Source organism: Tachysurus fulvidraco, chromosome 15, assembly GCF_022655615.1.
Source record: "Tachysurus fulvidraco isolate hzauxx_2018 chromosome 15, HZAU_PFXX_2.0, whole genome shotgun sequence".
In the NCBI taxonomy this organism is placed as follows: Eukaryota; Metazoa; Chordata; class Actinopteri; order Siluriformes; family Bagridae; genus Tachysurus; species Tachysurus fulvidraco.
The window spans coordinates 14,408,018-14,428,729 of record NC_062532.1 but is presented as its reverse complement, the minus strand read 5'-3'; the positions used below and the strand labels follow the sequence as shown (position 1 = coordinate 14,428,729).

General features: G+C 36.6%; 2 protein-coding genes across 2 annotated transcripts; both read right to left on the bottom strand.

Annotated features, from left to right (window-relative positions):
* Positions 1–3,087: 3,087 nt before the first annotated feature.
* Positions 3,088–8,770, bottom strand: LOC113638148 (chymotrypsinogen A-like). The gene is made up of 6 exons (XM_027139198.2): positions 8,606–8,770; positions 7,671–7,691; positions 7,282–7,453; positions 6,781–7,037; positions 6,218–6,360; positions 3,088–5,452 (listed from the first exon to the last, which is right to left on the bottom strand). The coding sequence occupies exons 1-6, from the start codon at positions 8,664–8,666 to the stop codon at positions 5,174–5,176; spliced, it is 933 nt and encodes a 310-aa protein (XP_026994999.1). The 5' UTR covers positions 8,667–8,770; the 3' UTR covers positions 3,088–5,173.
* A 7,141-nt stretch (positions 8,771–15,911) lies between these two features.
* LOC113638142 (chymotrypsinogen A-like) lies at positions 15,912–19,819 on the bottom strand. Its single transcript, XM_027139186.2, has 6 exons — positions 19,679–19,819; positions 18,446–18,466; positions 18,096–18,267; positions 17,591–17,847; positions 17,030–17,172; positions 15,912–16,953 (listed from the first exon to the last, which is right to left on the bottom strand). Exons 1-6 carry the CDS (start codon positions 19,737–19,739, stop codon positions 16,675–16,677), a joined length of 933 nt encoding a protein of 310 aa, XP_026994987.2. The 5' UTR covers positions 19,740–19,819; the 3' UTR covers positions 15,912–16,674.
* Between the last annotated feature and the right edge of the window lie 893 nt (positions 19,820–20,712).

Sequence of the window (20,712 nt, the reverse complement as noted above, 5' to 3'; positions counted from 1 at the left end):
TGAATTTGATTTTGACATCCCTGTCCTAGGGCATTCGAGCCACGTGCACCAAATTTGGATATGTTGTAGACCCTGGTCTGAAGTTTGTTTCTCTTACTTTTCTAAGCGATCCGAGTACCGGTACTCAAAATGTCCTTTTTTCCCATAGACTCCCATTATAAAATTTGGAGGTTTATAACTCGGCAAGCTTTCAAACTATCTACACCAAACTCGGCCAGCTACTTTAGGGTGATACTTTGAACAAAGTTTTAAATTGGTGTACCGACTGGCCTTCCGGTTGTCCCGCAGCCCCGCCCCCAAAATATGCAAAATCCAAAAACATTTTACAACATGGACATGTGACATATCAAAACACTCAGAACAATGAGGGGAACTTCCTCACTGGTATGCTGATGATGTCACGTGATGTCAAGTGATGTCACGTGAAAATAAAAATTTGCACAACATGGACATGTGATATATCAAAATACTCAGCCGAATGTGGGGAACTTCCTCAAGAGTATTTGGATGACGTCACATGCTCGTCTCCACTTACCTCCAAATGTTTTGTCAACCTAGCTTTCTGTCTACTTGCTTCCAAAAGTAACACTGACCATTATGTCCACTTGCCTCCAAAAAGGCGAGTGGCCTTTGAGAATACTTGCATCGTTAAAGCCAAACTTCAAAGTTTGTTGCTACAAACTTTACAAATCTAGTTTAAATATATGCTCCTTTACCACAATTAATATGACAGGTTTTAGATTTCCTACCTGGCATGTGTCCTGTCCACCCACAGGAGAGATAGCACACATCATACCGACTGTGATAATAAATGGTGAATATATTTGTGCATATTCACTGTTATTGACAATCTGCAACTTCACCTCCTGCAGCTTTTGAGCAAGCTGCAAATCTGTGGAGACCCATTATGAATTTTTACCAACATGTTCATTATAATGAAAGGTGCTGAAAAATCCACTCTGATCTGACCAGCTACCAACAATGAAAACACAGACAAAGCTTTTCATACTGTAAGCCATCTTTGCCAGCCAATAGAATATTTTTCAGCCACCTTACTCTTTCAGTGTATATTTTAAATGTTTTAATATTTTCTTTTAATATTTTCTATGATGTTACATTAGTAGTATTTGTTTAGAACGTTTGAATCCAACATCACAACAGATGGCAAATTTGGCCTATTGGTTTGATATATGTGGCTTGTTTTCAGCAATATCTCAAGGCAAGGAAATGCTTATACTGTTTATTTTTCCAAATAATTGAAATAAAATATGTGAAGAACTTACTATTATTACTGGTTCTACCCCATCCTGTGGCCCAGACATTGGTACCACTTGGAAAAGAACTGTTGCTTGCAGCGAGACACCGGACGGAAATAATCATTAAACTGAACTGAGGAGGAGAACTGGATTAGTGCAATGTCATTGACCAGTGTGGTATCGTTATAGCCTTCATGGATGATCAATTTAATAGCATTTATTGTCTCCATTACAGTCCCATTCTCAAGTCATCGTGAGACTGTGATTTCACTGGTGTAGCGATTTTGGCTCGCGAAGCAATGTAAATATTTATAAGCAACTATAACATGTTATAGTGACTTCTAAATATTTTAACCTAAGTTGAAATTAACGGTACTGGAATTAAGGTTACGCTTATTTGGTATGTTCGTCCGGCGAACAGGCCGTGTACCTGTTATTAATTCTATGAAGGCGGTATCTTCCCGGCCAAGAAAGATTTGCTTTCCTTTTACTGTATACCATAATTGAAATTAAATTAACTCAATAGAGCATGTAGTTCAGACCAGATATTGCAGGTACCTATTGCAGACCAGATATTGCAGGTACCTATTGCAGGTTTGTCTCATTCATTTAATGAATGAGACAAACACAACATAAAACTAACTACACAAACAAACAAAAGAAATAGGGAAAACGAAAATGAAAATAAAATAAAACAAAAGAAATTAAAATTGGGGAAAGGGAGGAAGAGACTGGAAAGAAGAAACTAGAGAAAGGAAGGAAAGGAATGGCAAGCTTAAACTTATTAAATTAATCACACCCTAACTTGGAAATCGTCACAGAAACTTAAATTCACCTTAAGATTCAATGAAAGATTCCTACTTAAAATTACGCATCTAAATTGATTGGTAGAGGAAACAGTTACTTGCATTGGCTTACTGCACAAGAGTCTGGATGCAACAGAGAAATCTCTGAAAAGTCAGTTAGGGTGGGGTCAGACGTTCTTCCAAGTTCTCCTGAAGATCAGAGCAGTTGTCGTTCTTGGAAGTGAAGCTTGCTGGAACTTCTTTGAAGGAAGATGGAGTCGTCTTGAAGCTGTTCCGAAAGTCTGACCACGGATTAGTGGTGTTTGTGACAATTTAAAGGTCGTGAACTCCACCCATCTTTGGGGAGATGACCAATACTTCGGTCAAGGTTTTGGAGGGGAAAAAACTCCCTTTGTTTCAGGTGTCTGTGGACATGGTTTAGCTATCAAACTTTTAGATGACTTTAAAATTTGATCCAGGGTGTATTAAGACGGTTTGGCGGCTTTCGTGCTCAAATAAAATACACCAGTGCTTAAAAAATGAGTAACCGATAATTTTGTGGTCATTTGGATACTAAACATGAAGGGTAATGACGGTATGAAGGCAGCAGTACATTACATACATAGATCATTAATCAAAGTATAACTTATTTTAAAATACAATGTTGTTTTCTGACACATGAATAAAATACACCCTTGTCAGGAAATTAAGAAGCAAATAATTTTAAGTCAGGCAAACCTTAAAAGAAGAACACATTACAAAAAGGGTTATAAGAATGAGAACCTTAGAGTACCTTATCTTTGAGTTTTATTATTAAAAGGAATTTCTCATTTTGTGTGTGTGTGTGTGTGTGTGTGTGTGTGTGTGTGTGTGTGTGTGTGTGTTCTGGTTTAGGGCCCCTATGAGTCGTTTAGGGCCGCATGGAGTTATCTGGTCTTTGTGTAGGTTCCAGACATTCTGGAGCCAGGTGTGTGTAAAACTGGGTTGCTCATCGGTTAATTGAGGAGTAGATGTTGAAATTTAGGGTGCTACAGACGCTACACTGGTATTGGTATAACTGATCTTTTTTAATGTCAACACAGTACTGTATACAAACTATAGCTACACACAAATCTCTGTACATTCAGTTAGCAGAAACATGCAGTAATCATATGTGCATACCCCTGTCATATGTGCATATATGTTTAATTTGACAGACATCAGTAGACGTTGCAGAGGAGGAAGATGAAGGAGAAAAAAGGATCAGACAGAAGAGGTTAGGGGAGCCACAAGTGCTATTTGATAACAAATCCAAGATTGTTGCTGCCGATCCAGCTGTTAAACCAGTCTTGGTACTGAGACACTCTGGTGTACACATTGGGAAAATTGGGTAAAGCGCAGCCATAGCCAAAGCTCACAATCCCAGCCTGAAGCCAGACTCCATTCTCCTTGACCACCACTGGGCCTCCATAATCACCCTGCATGGACAACAAGCTGGTAGCTACATATCTATTTGCTCTATTTTCTATAACACAGAACTGTAAGCAGAAATATTATGAAACATGGTGAGTTTCCTACCTGCCATGAGTCTTTTCCTCCCTGAGCAAAGCCAGCACACATCATATTGTCTGCGACAGAACCAGATCCATATGCTGTTGCATAGACACTGTTACTGACAATTGAGTATTTATTCACTGTACATATGTTTACATATATATCTATACATTACATGCTGTACATATGCTACATATTTATCTGCACTTGTCTATTGGCACAGTTGCTACTCTTTGCACTTCTGGTAGATGCCAAACTGCAATTCATTGCTGTGTACCTTTACTATGCAATGACAATAAAGATCTATCTATCTATCTATCTATCTATCTATCTATCTATCTATCTATCTATCTATCTATCTATCTATCTATCTATCTATCTATCTATCTATCTATCTATCTTGTAGTTGTTGGAAAACAAAACATGAAAAAAAATTTTCTTGTACAATTTTAAACTATAACACAAACTACAAGACACCTGTGATTTTGGATAAAAACGCTGTTTTAAAGGTGTAAAAATGTACAGAATTCAGGGAAAGGTTGCTGATGTACACGAATGAATATGAATGATGACAGAAGAGACTGAAACTGTACTCTCCTCCACAATGTGGAAACTTGAGTACCTTTAATCTCAGAAACTAAACTTAACAAAATAATGTCTGAGATTCTTAGTCGTAATTACGACTTGAGGGGTCATTCGTATTCCCCTATTGGGAAACGTATATTTATGATTTATTCCGATAGCATGTGAGTGCCCATTAGTCACATAATACAATACTTAAGTGTTAATGACATTAAATACCTCAGTAATGAAGCATGTGAAGACTTACTGTATATAAAATGAAGAATCTCAATAAAATTTTACTCAGCTATTTCAACAGTGGACATTGTCACAAAGCAGATTTACAGTTATTTAATTTGCATTCACTTCCATAAGAAGCAAGTCAGAAGTGAATGGTGTTTATGTGGAAGAAATATAGAGAGATAAAATACTCCGAATGGAGTCTATCTTATTCTAGGTCATATGAAAAAAAAGGGGGCATCTTTCAGAAATTGCTTCTCCCACAAAGTCATAAAGCCATAAATAAATTCACCAAATTATTTAAAGCATCAAAAATACAAGCCTGTTTATGTATCTGTTTAAATGTTATTCATTTTATTTTGTACCATACCATCTGGTAATGAAAGAGGAGCAACCTAAATTCTGAAACTCAGTTTCACACTTAAGGGGTTGCAATTAAATGTTGGAAAACTGATAAACAAAAACATTGAATTGATGGAGGGTGTACTTTCTTTTTTCCATGACTGTATATTAAACATGAATTTATCAGAAATTTATTTAAAACTAGAAATTCTCATGATTAAAACGTTCTCTGTAACAAATATGCCTGAATTTGCTTTTGAATACTTATGTAGACTTTAGTGTTCAGACACAAGCTTATAGGTTTTGTCTCTTCATTTCACATGAAAATAACCGTACCTTAAAATGTAGCTTTGAAGAAAATAAAGTTACAAATTTAAGTAACGCTTAAGTAAAGTCTGTGTGTTATGTTAGATTACTTTCTGTGATTAGTGCCTGTGTCTATGTCGGCTAACATCACTAGTAGATGGATAAGGAAGGGAGAATGAAAGGGATGATGGTGAAAGAAAGAAAAAGACAGAAGTGGTTGAGGGAGATGTAACTGCCAAAGGAGAATGCAACAAATTCTGGTTGATTGTTGCCTGTGTTGTTATTAATCCAGTCTTCGTACTGAGACACTCTGGTATACCCACTGGGTATAGATGGGGAAGCACATCCTCTTACAGAGGTAAAGCTCACAATCCCACCCTGAATCCAGCTTCCATTAAATTTCACCTCCAGTGGACCTCCAGAATCACCCTGCAGGGACAAAAAGTTGTTATTATTTTGGCTTTGTAGAAGCCAACATTCTGTTTTCCTATTTAAGCTTAGACAAAAGTTTATCAAGAGTAACTCCTCCTAGGGCTTTTGAGCCACATACATTCTAAGTGATCCGAGTATCGGTACTTCTGGTACAAGGTCTCAAATTGGCCTTTTTTCTCATAGATAAATTTAAATAAAGATAAAATCCCATTATAAATTTTGAAGGTTTATCACTCGGCAAGCTTTCAAACTATCTACACCAAACTCGGCCAGCTCCTTTAGGGTGATATTCTGAACAAAGTTTTAAATTGGTGTATTGACTGGCCAAAATATGCACAATCAAAAAACTTTTTAGAACATGGACATGTGACATATCAAAACACTCAGAACAATGAGGGGAACTTCCACACAGGTATTCTGATGACGTCACATGAAAAAAAACAATTAGTACAACATGGACATGTGACATATCAAAACACTCAACCCAATGTGGGGAACTTCCTCAAGAGTATTCGGATGACCTCATATACTCGTCTCCACTTACCTCCAAATGTTCTGGCACCCTAGCTTACTGTCTACTTGCTTCCAAAAGTAGCACTGACCCTTATGTACACTCGCCTCCAAAAAGGAGAGTGACCTTTGCGAATACTTGCATCATCAAAACCAACATCAAAGTTTGTTCCGACAAACTTTACAAATCTAGTTTAAATACAGTATATGCTCCTTTACCACAATTAATATGACAGGTTTTAGATTTCCTACCTGGCATGTGTCCTGTCCACCCACAGGAGAGATAGCACACATCATACCATCTGTGATAATAAATGGTGAATATTTTTGTGCACAGTCACTGTTACTGACAATCTGCAACTTCACCTCCTGCAGCTTTTGAGCGACGTCCGAATCTGTGGAGACCCATTATGAATTTTTACCAACATGTCCATCATAATGAAAGGTGCTGAAAAATCCACACTGATCTGACCAGCTACCAACAATTAAAGCACAAACAAAGCTAATCATACTGTAAGCCATCTTTGCCAGCCACTAGAATATTTTTAAGCCACCTTACTCTTTCTCTTTCAGTGTATATTTTTAATATTTTAATATTTTCTTTTAATATTATCTATGATGTTTCATTAGTAGTATTTGTTTAGAATGTTTGAATCCAACATCACACCAGATGGCAAATTTGGCCTATTGGTTTGATATATGTGGTTTGTTTTTCAGCAATATCTCAAGGCAAGGAATGATAGACTTCTTACTGTTTTGCTGCTCATACGGTTTATTTTTTCAAATAATTGAAATAAATTATGTGAAGAACTTACTAATATTATTGATTCTACCCCATCCTGTGGCCCAGACATTAGTACCACTTGGAAAAGAGCTGTTGCTTGCAGCAAGACACACCGGACGGAAATAATCATTAAACTGCACTGAAGAGGAGAGCTGGACTAGTGCAATGTCATTGACCACAGTGGTATCGTTATAGCCTTCATGGATGATCAATTTAATAGCATTTATTGTCTCCATTACAGTCCCATTTTCAAGTCGTCGTGAGACTGTGATTTGAGATGCAGTAAAACTGAAAATGAAAGAAAGTGATATTGAGTAATTTTTCACTATCCATCCTTTATTTCCTCTTATATTCTATATTTACAAAATATATTTATTTATGTATGTTTATAAAGTTTACATTTATAAATAGCTTTAACTTGTTTACAGTAAACTGTTGGACACCTTATAAGTGGCACAAATTGAACATACAAATAATTATATTATTATTGCATAGATACTTTTGACTTTTTTCTCAAGAAAAAATTTCTCACGGTATTCCATTCATTTTCAAACAGTGAGCAGCTGTTAAGACCCAGTTCTGACTGATCAGACTGCCACCACAGAGGGTGGTTGCTGACTGAACAATAACCTGCCAAGGCCAGGAACCAAGAGCAGCATCTTGACCACCAACAATCTTGTTGTTCAGAGGAGCCTGACCACAAACTGGGAGAAAAGAAAGAGATCACAGAAACAAACATTACGAGCAACTATAAACAAAAAAAGACAAAAATGTGTGTGTGTGTGTGTGTGTGTGTGTGTGTGTGTGTGTGTGTGTGTGTGTGTGTGTGTGTGTGTGTGTGTGTGTGTGTGTGTGTGTGTGTGTGTGTGTGTGTGTGTGTTTGTTGTTGTTGTTGTTGTTGTTGTTTGATTAAGAGCTTACCTCTGAGCTGAGACAATGAACCTAAAAAAGAGAGAGAGACACAGAACTCTGAGCTCTATTAAACAATAACGATGAATAGCTGTGGGATTTTACTTGTAGCTGTTGCAGATTACAATGAGAGAGAAAAATCCTGCAAAACTTGTAATGGGCACTCTTAAGAATCTTCTGTCTTGTGTAACAAGTTTGTGTTTTGATAAAGAGCTTATACAGCTTTGTTCTTCTAGGATGGGTGTGATAGTTAGAGGATCACATATATCTACCCATATAGTGTACAGGGTGTTTGTGAAAGAATATGTGCTCAATGTCTATGCTAAATAAAAAATAGCAAATAGCAATTCAATTTCATAGATATTTTTTAGTTAATCATTTGTAACACATCCTAAAGTCTTTGTCATTGAATAAATTAATGATATTATTATAGTGAATATGATGAATCACATTTTTCATTAAAATTGCATAGGAAATTAGTTTATATAAAAATATACAGAGCAAAACACTTCAGTTGGCCATGAGCAGGGTTAGTAATTATACGTTACACATTACAACAGCTCCAGGGCAAAGATAGAGGAGTAAATAAGTGCTTGCATTTTGGTCTTAGTGTTTAAACAGCACTTTATATCAACCATAAAGTTTTTACAAACAAAATGGCAATTATAGTCACATTTAAATTTTTTCAGACAAATTCAATTGCTAACTATTTTATTAAGTGATAAACAGTTTAACAGTGTAACAGCATTTTTCTTGAGAGTCTCTTCACAGCAAAGTACTGGATTTGTTTAGTTTTATTAAGTATGCAAATGTAAATGTAAATTTAATTAGATGATTCCTCATTATAAATTGTATAAATTGTAATGTACATTCTTTGAAAAAAAAAAAGACTTATTAATCTGTATTGTCTTGCTTTAAATATAATATGTACTTCCTTTTACACATACCTGTAGCATTAAGGAATAGAATGCATACAACACACACGACTTTCCACAAAATGATCTTCATGGTGTACTGTTTCCTCTGGCTCCTGTTGTCCTGTGTCTCAAAATGTTTTAGATATGTTTTCTTTTATTCCAGGCACCGATATGGCTATTTACTTCCTGTCTAACCACCACTACACCCTCCCACAATGACACTGAACCTGTTTTCTTTCCTTTACGTCTTTAACTCAAAATTACCAAGTGAAAGCAAAACTGACTTGAGATCAGGAGGAAATATACCAAACAAATAACAAAATCTTTATTGGAAAGGGGAGCTTCCTTAGAACTGGATTAACTGATTTATGTTTGTAGTATAATTTTATCTTATATATATTTCTGAATTTCTAGATGTCACCATTTCGGGTTTGACCCCACAGAACTAAAATGTTTTTCCACATTTGTCACTTACATATGCTGTTAGTTTTCTCTGAAAAATCCACAAATAATAGTCGGGCATTTTTCCTGGAACAATTCATTTGAGAATTATTTGAGAATTCTTCAAATTTAGGAAATTCATTATATGCTTGACTTTAGTGATTGCAATAAAAACTGTGTTCCTTTTTTGAAATAGATTGTACCACCAAAATATTTCTACATCTGGTTATTATCAAATTCAGACTTAAGTGGCACATTTCTCCATCCATACTATTTCATAGCTCCAGTGTGCACATAAATTCCAAAATAGTTACACATTCATGTATGGTACTATATACCACAGTCAGTCAGCCTTCTGTTCTTGAAATGTTCTCTCTGTGTTTGTGCAGATTTTTTGTCATTCTTGTGAATGAATAATAATCTTGGATCTGAGGAATGAAGACCGCTCTGCATGTTTGCCATGTTGGTTTGCTCTAAGTTCAGTTTACTGGTGTGTCTTAATCACCAGTTTGTCACAGCTGATTTACAAACTTAGGAAATATGACTGAGCAGAAACCCCAGGTTGTGCAACAGTCACTCCAGAGTTGTCCAGGAGAGTTCGCCCAGGACTACATTTACAACCTGAGCACCAGCACATACATAATTTCCTACAGCAACCGACAGCTGGTTCCAACATCTCTTAGGGTACAATAAAGGTACATATCAAATCTATTCTCTATTTTGGCACCTTGGTGCTGGAATGAAATTGCCCTAGATGTCCGGACAGCCAGACTCTCAAACAACGTCTAAAACATCTGAAGACCTACCCCTACTTTAAATTCTTAAATTAACACTCTGTGTGCTTTTCCTGATATTTTGTCTCCCCAACTGGGTTTTTAGACTGATGGCATTCTTTGTCTATGTCCTTGTGAACCAGTATCATTCATTCATTCATTTTCTACCGCTTATCCGAACTTCTCGGGTCACGGGGAGCCTGTGCCTATCTTAGGCATCATCGGGCATCAAGGCAGGATACACCCTGGACGGAGTGCCACACCATCGCAGAGCACACACACACTCCCATTCACTCACACAATCACACACTATGGACAATTTTCCAGAGATGCCAATCAACCTACCATGTATGTCTTTGGACCGGGGGAGGAAACTGGAGTACCCGGAGGAAATCTCTGAGGCATGGGGAGAACATGCAAACTCCACACACACAAGACGGAGGCGGGAATCGAACCCCCAACCCTGGAGGTGTGAGGTAAATGTGCTAACCACTAAGCCACCGTGCCCCCCCCCAACCAGTATCATGATGTATTAAATTATAGAGACCTTACTTATATATGTATCTTTGCTTATGCATGTTTGCCAAATGCCACAAATGTAAATGAAAATGATCAGATTCAAAATCCCTGCTGTCAATGTTACACTCTGACAACACAAACTTTTTAAAGCTCCAGACTTCCCAAATAATTTAAAACAAGATATAGCAACGCAGCACATTGTATGTAGTATAGATACTATTACACTAGAGACTGCAGAAAACTAAAGTGCTTCTCTGAGTGCTGTTCATTACCATAACGTCACTGAGACAATTCTTTTTTGACAGATTTGATTTCTCTAAATTGTTAGAGGCAGAAATACCCTGCAGGAAGCAATTTTTACCTACAAACTACCAATAGCCAGTGTTGCATAAAGTACTAGAAAGCAATACTTGAGTAAAAGTACAAGTACCGTACTAGAAAAAGACTTTGGTAGAAGTGACAGTTACCTTTGAGAATATTACTCAAGTAAAAGTCTTAAAGTATCTGATATATAATGTACTTAAGTATCTAGAGTAATTTTATGATATTTACTTTACATAAGTATTTGAAGTAAAAGTAAAAAGTAAAATTTCAGTGATTTTCGGTTCTAGGATTTAATCTTTAGAAGTTTTAGCCCTCAATGAGAATTTAAAACAAGAAGAGTTTTATATTATATGACTACATAGTAAGCCAAAAGTTATGGTATTAGCAAAATGGCAAAAGTGGACACCAAAATTTTATGCATGATGTAATGATGCCAGTCTTGAATCAAATCAGTTCATGTATGTGTGCATTCTCTACAAACAGTGTGCAATGAATGCAGTCATTAATAAAAAAATATTCACAAGACAAATTCATTCATTCATTCATTCATTCATTCATTCATTCATTCATTCATTCATTTCCTACCGCTTTTTTTATCCGAACTACTCGGGTCACGTGGAGCCTGTGCCTATCTCAGGCGTCATCGTGCATCAAAACAGGATACACCCTGGACGGAGTGCCAACCCATCGCAGGGACAAAGACCAAATCAATAAATGTTATTTTTATTTAGTATTGCATGGATTGTTTGCATTAATATTTTGTTTGTATTACAACTTTTGTAATAGTGACATTTCACTGCTTTTGGTTGCCGTCTTTGCGGCTTTCCGCCGATTAACGTCATAGATAAACGCCTCCAGCTCTGACTGCGCGTGCCTGTGCTTCTCCGTAGAGCGCGCGGACGTGCGTAATGCAATCTAGGAGCAGTGATTTATGGGGTCAGAATTGTTTCGTTATTCTGAATAAATACACTATGATCCACAAATAAATATAAAGAGTTTCACAAATATTTTGACAAATTTCACAAAAAGAAATGAAATTCACAAATAAATAAAATGGGATTTGCAAATAAAAAAATATTTATAAATTGTATTTATTTGCGAATTGCTTCCTGCTCATTTGTGAATCGCGTTCTGTGCATTTGTGAATCACTGCACGCATTTGTGAATCACTGCACGCATTTGTGTATCACTGCACGCATTTGTTGATTGCGTTCTGTGCATTTGTGGATTTGAAACATTTCTAACGTCAAGACCTGCAAGAATCCACAAATAGGTGGACTCCGCCCACCGTCTACTCCAGCCAATCGGACAACGGTCTCGTGGCGCTGACCAATCGTGGCACGGTCTACTTCAAACCAATCACGTTCTGATTTACTCGCACTATCACAGTGTAATATGTACTGAAAAATACGATTAAAAAAAACAAATAAAAAACATTTGTCGCAGATTCGAGCCCAATCTGGTAACCCTGTATGGATTGTAGCCAGCACTAAGGGTTAGTTCAATTCTGCTTTCTTTGGAAACGATTTCAGCATCATCAATTGGTCCAGGGGTAGTGTGAAGAGCGAGTAAATCAGAACGTGATTGGCTGGAGTAGACGGTGGGCGGAGTCACCTATTTGTAGATTCTTGCACGTCTTGACGTTAGAAATGTTTCAAATCCACAAATGCACAGAACGCGATTCACAAATGCGTGCAGTGATTCACAAATGCGTGCAGTGATACACAAATGCGTGCAGTGATTCACAAATGCGTGCAGTGATTCACAAATGCGTGCAGTGATTCACAAATGCGTGCAGTGATTCACAAATGCGTGCAGTGATTCACAAATGCGTGCAGTGATACACAAATGCGTGCAGTGATTCACAAATGCGTGCAGTGATTCACAAATGCGTGCAGTGATTCACAAATGCGTGCAGTGATACACAAATGCGTGCAGTGATTCACAAATGCGTGCAGTGATACACAAATGCGTGCAGTGATTCACAAATGCGTGCAGTGATTCACAAATGCGTGCAGTGATTCACAAATGCGTGCAGTGATTCACAAATGCGTGCAGTGATTCACAAATGCACAGAACGCGATTCACAAATGAGCAGGAAGCAATTCGCAAATAAATACAATTTATAAATATTTTTTTATTTGCAAATCCCATTTTATTTAGTTGTGAATTTCATTTCTTTTTGTGAAATTTGTAAAAATATTTGTGAAACTCTTTATATTTATTTGTGGATCATAGTGTATTTATTCAGAATAACGAAACAATTCTGACCCCATAGTGATTCGCCAAACCTGCCTTATTACAGTCGCACACATTTCTTCTGAGTTTATTTTGTAGTAACGAGTAACGAAGGTGCTTAGTGGAAATATAACAGAGTAAAAGTAGGCTATAGATTTTATCTAGGAAATGTAGTGGAGTAAAAGTGAAAGTTGACACAAATTTAAATAGCGAAGTAAAGTACAGATACGTGACATTTCTACTTAAATACAGTAACGAAGTATTTGTACTCCGTTATATTACAACACTGCCAACAGCAGCTAGATTTTACTACAGCTTACTTAATGTCACACAATGTGTATTGTTCATTTATCCAATCCTCTTTAAATACACAATTATTACACAGTTATATAGCAGCAATCATTTAAAATATGTTGTTTCTGCTTGGTGTTCACATTGCAGATAAATATTATAAGCTTTCCAAATTATAATAGTCTAGTAGATAAATATATAAATATAATTAGACATTAGACATACCCTTTTTCACTCATCTGATTTTTATCTTTATGCTATGATGAAACATTTCTATTTTGAGTCATGAGGGCCACTGTGGTTTAAATGGTTTTTTAGACTTAAATGTAAATTTAATAGACTTAGATATTCCATAAGTTCTGTTCACAACTGGCAGGTCCTAACTTAGACAGCATTTCCCACTACCATCAAATGCTATTTGAGGAAAAATCTTTTGAACAGATCCCATTAATACAGGTGCTCTTAATTTGCCACCTGCATGTACACTCTATGACTAAAGGTTTCTGTACACCATAATACCCATATATGTGTGTCTTCACCATCATACCCATATGTGTGTCTTCACCATCATACCCATATGTGTGTCTTCACCATCATACCCATATATGTGTGTCTTCACCATCATACCCATATATGTGTCTTCTTCACCAACATACCCATATGTGTGCCAAATTGTTGACACAAAATTGGAAGCACAAAATTGTGTACAATGTCTTTATATAGTGTAGCAATATAACTCCACTTCTCTGGAATTAAAGTGCCCAAACATGTTCCAGTATGGAAAATGCACAAACAGAAATATCTATTAAGACCGTTTGCCACGCATGCCTCTGGGTTTTTTTCCGGGTACTCCGGTTTCCTCCCCCGTTCCAAAAACATGCATGGTAGGTTGATTGGCATCTCTGGAAAATTGTCTGTAGTGTGTGAGTGTGTGAGTGAATGAGAGTGTGTGTGCCCTGCTATGGGTTGGCACTCCGTCCAGGGTGTATCCTGCCTTGATGCCCGATGACGCCTGAGATAGGCACGGGCTCCCTATGACCCGAGGTAGTTCAGATAAGGGGTAGAAAATGAATGAATGAATGAATGAATGAATGAATGAATGAATGAATAATTATTTTATAAAATGTCATAAACCCGTGCCCCCTGACACCATCTCAGGACCCCCAGTTTGAGAACAACTGGCCTAGACTACTTGTTCTGAACAGGTGTTGTCAGTGACCAGGCTGTAAAACCGTTGGCTAAGTTACAGACACTCATGAAAAACTCATGCTGATTATCTGGGAAACTTCTCTAACAGCAGTCAAAATGTCATTGTTTGTGTCAAACAAGTTGTGAATTTGTTGTAAGATCATGACTTACTCTGTGTTCAAAGTGATTCTCGCAGCCCAAGTGGTTTTCTATGTGGGTGAACGAGAATGATGCTGAACAATTCCAGGATATACTTTTTTTTCATTGGTTGTTGCGTTAAATCCTACCCAGATACAATAGTGCTATTTTCTGATTGGTTATTGTGTAGCCTCTTTATTTGATTAGCTGATAAGTGTCAGGCTGAGATACATTTTGGGTTCTGTGGCATAGTAAATATATGATATATAGAAAGTTTTTCTGCGTGACAAATACAATGTGTAGCGGGAGAGCGTGACAAAAGAACGAAATGAGTGACTGTCACGCTCAGTGCGTGATACATGTGAGCCCTGCAGTAATATACATTAACCCCTGTCATATGTGCATATATGTTTAATTTGACTGACATCAGTAGACGTTACAGAGGAGGAAGATGAAGGAGAAAAAAGGATCAGACAGAAGAGGTTAGGGGAGCCACAAGTGCTATTTGATGTAACAAATCCAAGATTGTTGCTGCCGATCCAGCTGTTAAACCAGTCTTGCTACTGAGACACACTGGTGTACACACTGGGAAAATTGGGTAAAGCGCAGCCATAGCCAAAGCTCACAATCCCAGCCTGAAGCCAGACTCCATTCTCCTTGACCACCACTGGGCCTCCATAATCACCCTGCATGGACAACAAGCTGGTAGCTACATATCTATTTGCTCTATTTTCTATAACACAGAACTGTAAGCAGAAATATTATGAAACATGGTGAGTTTCCTACCTGCCATGAGTCTTTTCCTCCCTGAGCAAAGCCAGCACACATCATATTGTCTGTGACAGAACTAGATCCATATGCTGTTGCATAGACACTGACAATTGATTATTTATTCACTGTACATATGTTTGCATATATATCTATATATTACATGCTGTACATATGCTACATATTGCATGTACATATTGCACATATGCATACATCTTGTAGTTGTTGGAAAACAAAACATGAAACATTTTTTTCTTGTACTATTTTAAACTATAACACAAACTACAAGACACCTGTGATTTTGGATAAAAACGCTGTTTTAAAGGTGTAAAAATGTACAGAATTCAGAGAAAGGTTGCTGATGTACATGAATGAATATGAATGATGACAGAAGAGATTGAAACTGTACTCTCCTCCACAATGTGGAAACTTGAGTACCTTTAATCTCAGAAACTAAACTTAACAAAATAATGTCTGATATTCCTAGTCGTAATTACGACTTGAGGGGTCATTCATATTCCCCTATTAGGAAACGTATATTTATGATTATTCCGATAGCATGTGAGTGCCCATTAGTCACATAATACAATACTTAAGTGTTAATGACATTAAATACCTCAGTAACATGTTTCATGCATGTGAAGACTTACTGTATATAAAATGAAGAATCTCAATAAAATTTTATTCAGCTATTTCAACAGTGGACATTGTCACAAAGCAGATTTACAGTTATTTAATTTGCATTCACTTCCATAAGAAGCAAGTCAGAAGTGAATGGTGTTTATGTGGAAGAAATATAGAGAGATAAAATACTCCGAATGGAGACTATCTTATTCTAGGTCATATGAAAAAATAAAAAAAAGGGGCATCTTTCAGAAATTGCTTTTCCCACAAAGTCACACAACCTTCCAGCTGATGGCGCCAGTGGAAAAGAGTTTGAAGATGCATGATGCTGTCACTGTTATATATCAGGCAGAATAAAGCCATAAATAAATTCACCAAATTATTTAAAGCATCAAAAATGGTAATATCACACTTTAGGGTTGCCATTAAATGTTAGAAAACTGATAAATAAAAACATTGAATTGATGGAGGATGTCCTTTTTTGTTTTTTACATGACTGTATATTACACATGAATTCATCAGAAATTAATTTGAAACTATAGAAATTCTCATGATTAAAACATTCTTTGTAACAAATATGCCTGAATTTGCTTTTGAATATTTATGTAGACTTTAGTGTTCAGACACAAGCTTATAGGTTTTGTCTCTTCATTTCACATGAAAATAACCGTACCTTAAAATGTAGCTTTGAAGAAAATAAAGTTACAAATTTAAGTAAAGCTTAAGTAAAGTCTGTGTGTTATGTTAGATTACCTTCTGTGATTGGTGCCTGTGTCTTTAATTTGACTAACATCACTAGTAGATGGATAAGGAAGGGAGAATGAAGGGGATGATGGTGAAAGAAAGGAAAAGACAGAAGAGGTTGAGGGAGATGTAACTGCCAAAGGAGAATGCAACAAATTCTGGTTGATTGTTGCCTGTGTTGCTATTAATCCAGTCTTCGTACTGAGACACTCTGGTATACCCACTGGGTATAGATGGGGAAGCACATCCTCTTGCAGAGGTAAAGCTCACAATCCCACCCTGAATCCAGCTTCCATTAAATTTCACCTCCAGTGGACCTCCAGAATCACCCTGCATGGACAAAAAGCTGTTATTTAAATATATGCTCCTTTACCACACTTAATATGACAGGTTTTAGATTTCCTACCTGGCATGTGTCCTGTCCACTCACAGGAGAGATAGCACACATCATACCGTCTGTGATAATAAATTGTGAATATTTTTGTGCACAGTCACTGTTACTGACAATCTGCAACTTCACCTCCTGCAGCTTTTGAGCGAGCTGCGAATCTGTGGAGACCCATTATGAAATTTTACCAACATGTCCATCATAATGAAAGGTGCTGAAAAATCCACACTGATCTGACCAGCTACCAACAATGAAAAAACAGACAAAGCTAATCATACTGTAAGCCATCTTTGCCAGCCAATAGAATATTTTTTTAGCCACCTTACTCTTTCAGTGTATATTTTTAATATTTTAATATTTTCTTTTAATATTTTTATCTATGATGTTACATTAGTAGTATTTGTTTAGAACATTTGAATCCAACATCACACCAGATAGCAGATTTGGCCTATTGGTTTGATATATGTGGTTTGTTTTTCAGCAATATCTCAAGGCAAGGAATGGTAGACTTCTTACTCATTTACTGCTTATGCTGTTTAATTTTCCAAATAATTGAAATAAATTATGTGAAGAACTTACTAATATTACTGATTCTACCCCATCCTGTGGCCCAGACATTGGTACCAGTTGGAAAAGAACTGGTGCTTGCAGCAAGACACACTGGACGAAAATAATCATTAAACTGCACTGAAGAGGAGAGCTGGACTAGTGCAATGTCATTGACCAGAGTGTCATCATTATAGCCTTCATGGATGATCAATTTAATAGCATTTATTGTCTTCATTACAGTCCCATTTTCAAGTCGTCGTGAGACTGTGATTTGACGTGCAGTAAAACTGAAAATGAAAGGTGATATTGAGTAATTTGTTACTATCCATCCTTTATTTCCCCTTACAGTATATTCTATATTTACAAAATATGTTTATTTATGTATTTTTATAAAGTTTACATTTATAAATAGCTTTAACTTTAACTCTCAGTAAACTGTTGGACACCTTATAAGTTGCACAAATTGAACATACAAATAATTATAATATTATTGCATAGATACTTTTGACTTTTTTTCTCAAGAAAAATTTCTCACGGTATTCCATTCATTTTCAAACAGTGAGCAGCTGTTAAGACCCAGTTCTGACTGATCAGACTACCACCACAGAGGGTGTTTGCTGACTGAACAATAACCTGCCAAGGCCAGGAACCAAGAGCAGCATTTTGACCACCAACAATCTTGTTGTTCAGAGGAGCCTGACCACAAACTGGGAGAAAAGAAAGATCACAGAAACAAACATTTAACTTTACCAGCTTCTATTAACAAAAAAACACAAAAAGGTGTGTGTGTGTGTGTGTGTGTGTGTGTGTGTGTGTGTGTGTGTGTGTGTGTGTGTGTGTGTGTGTGTGTGTGTGTGTGTGTGTGTTGTTTGATTAAGATCTTACCTCTGAGCTGAGACAGTGAACCTAAAAAGAGAGAGAGAGACAGAACTCTGAGCTCTATTAAACAATAACGAAGAATAGCTGTGCGATTTTACTTGTAGCTGTTGCAGATTAAAATGAGAGAAAAAAAAATCCTGCAAGACTTGTAATTATATAGGTTTGGACACTCTTAATAATGAGGATGTTTTTGCTTCAGAAGAAAAGTAAAAGGACACAATTTTCTATCTTCTGTCTTGTGGAACAAGTTTGGGTTTCGATAAAGTATCAGGACTCAGCCCGGACTTTTGGCCATGTGCTTCTGTTTTTGTTCCGTGTCACGTGTCTTCCCCGCCCTTGTTTACTCCTCCCCGTCCCTACACACCTGTTCATCATGTGTTCATTGTCATATCTATATAACCATGAATCGTCGTCAGTGTTTCCTCATTCCTTTGTCCTGTTCCTGTTCTGTTTATTATTTATTAAACCCTGTTCATTTGACGCTATCCTGCATATGGGTCTGTTTTCCTCCTCCCGGTGTGATAGTTAGAGGATCACATACTGTATGTATGCCCATATAGTATACAGAGTGTTGTGGAAAGAATATGTGCTCAATGTCTGTGCTAAATAAAAAATAGCAAATAGCAATTCAATTTCAAAGATATTTTTAGTTAATCATTTGTAACACATTCTAAAGTCTTTGTCATGGAATAAATTAATGATATTATTATAGTGAATATGATGAATCACATTTTTCATTCAAATTGCATAGGAAATTAGTTTATATAAAAAACTTACCAATGACAAATATACAGAGCAAAAACACTTCAGTTGGCCATGAGCAGGGTTAGTAATTATACGTTACACATTACAACAACTCCAGGGCAACGATAGAGGAGTAAATAAGTGCTTGCATTTTGGCCTTAGTGTTTAAACAGCACTTTATATCAACCATAAAGTTTTTACAAACAAAATGGCAATTAAAGTCACATTAAATTTTTTCAGAAAAATTCAATTGCTAACTATTTTATTAAGTGATAAAGAATTTAACAGTGTAACAGCATTTTTCTTGAGAGTCTCTTCACAGCAAAGTACTGGATTTGTTTAGTTTTATTAAGTATGCAAATGTAAATGTAAATTTAATTAGATGATTCCTCATTATAAATTGTATAAATTGTAATGTATATTCTTTGAAAAAAAAGACTTATTAATCTGTATTGTCTTGCTTTAAATATAATATGTACTTCCTTTTACACATACCTCTAGCATTAAGGAATAGAATGCATACAACACACACGACTTTCCACAAAATGATCTTCATGGTGTACTGTTTCCTCTGGCTCCTGTTGTCCTGTGTCTCAAAATGTTTTAGATATGTTTTCTTTTATTCCAGGCACCGATATAGCTATTTACTTCCTGTCTAACCACCACTACACCCTCCCACAATGACAATGAACTTTTCTTTCCTTTACGTCTTTAACTCAAAATTATGTGAAAACAAAACTGACTTGAGATCAAGAGGAAATATACCAAACAAATAACAAAACAGTTATCTTTCTAGGAAATGAGAGCTTCCTTAGAACTGGATTCAATGATTTGAGATTCATTTGAGAATTCTTCAAATTTAGGAAATTCATTATATTCTTGACTAGAGTGATGGTAATAAAAACAAGTTTTTCTTTTTTGAAATAGATTGTACCTCCAAAATATTTCTACATCTGGTTATTATCAAATTCAGACTTAAGTGGCACATTTCTCCATTCATACTATTTCATAGCTCCAGTGTGCACATAAATTCCAAAATAGTTACACATTCATGTATGGTACTATATACCACAGTCAGTCAGCCTTCTGTTCTTGAAATGTTCTCTTTGGGTTTGTGCAGATTTCATGTCATTCTTGTGAATGAATAATAATCCTGGATCTGAGGAATGAAGACCGCTCTGCATGTTTGCCATGTTGGAATGCTCTAAGTTCAGTTTACTGGTGTGTCTTAAGCACCAGTTTGTCACAGCTGATTTACAAACTTAGGGAATATGACTGAGCAGAAACCCCAGGTTGTGCAACAGTCACTCCAGTCACGTTGTCAAGGAGAGCGTGCCCAGGACTACATTTACAACCTGAGCACCAGCACATACACAATTTCCTACAGCAACCGACAGATTCCCACCATCTCTTAGGGTACAATGAAGGTACATATCAAAATCTAGTTTCTTTTCTGGCACCATGGTGCCGGGATGAAGATGTCCGGACAGCCAGACTCTCAAACAACGTCTAAAACATCTAAAGACCTA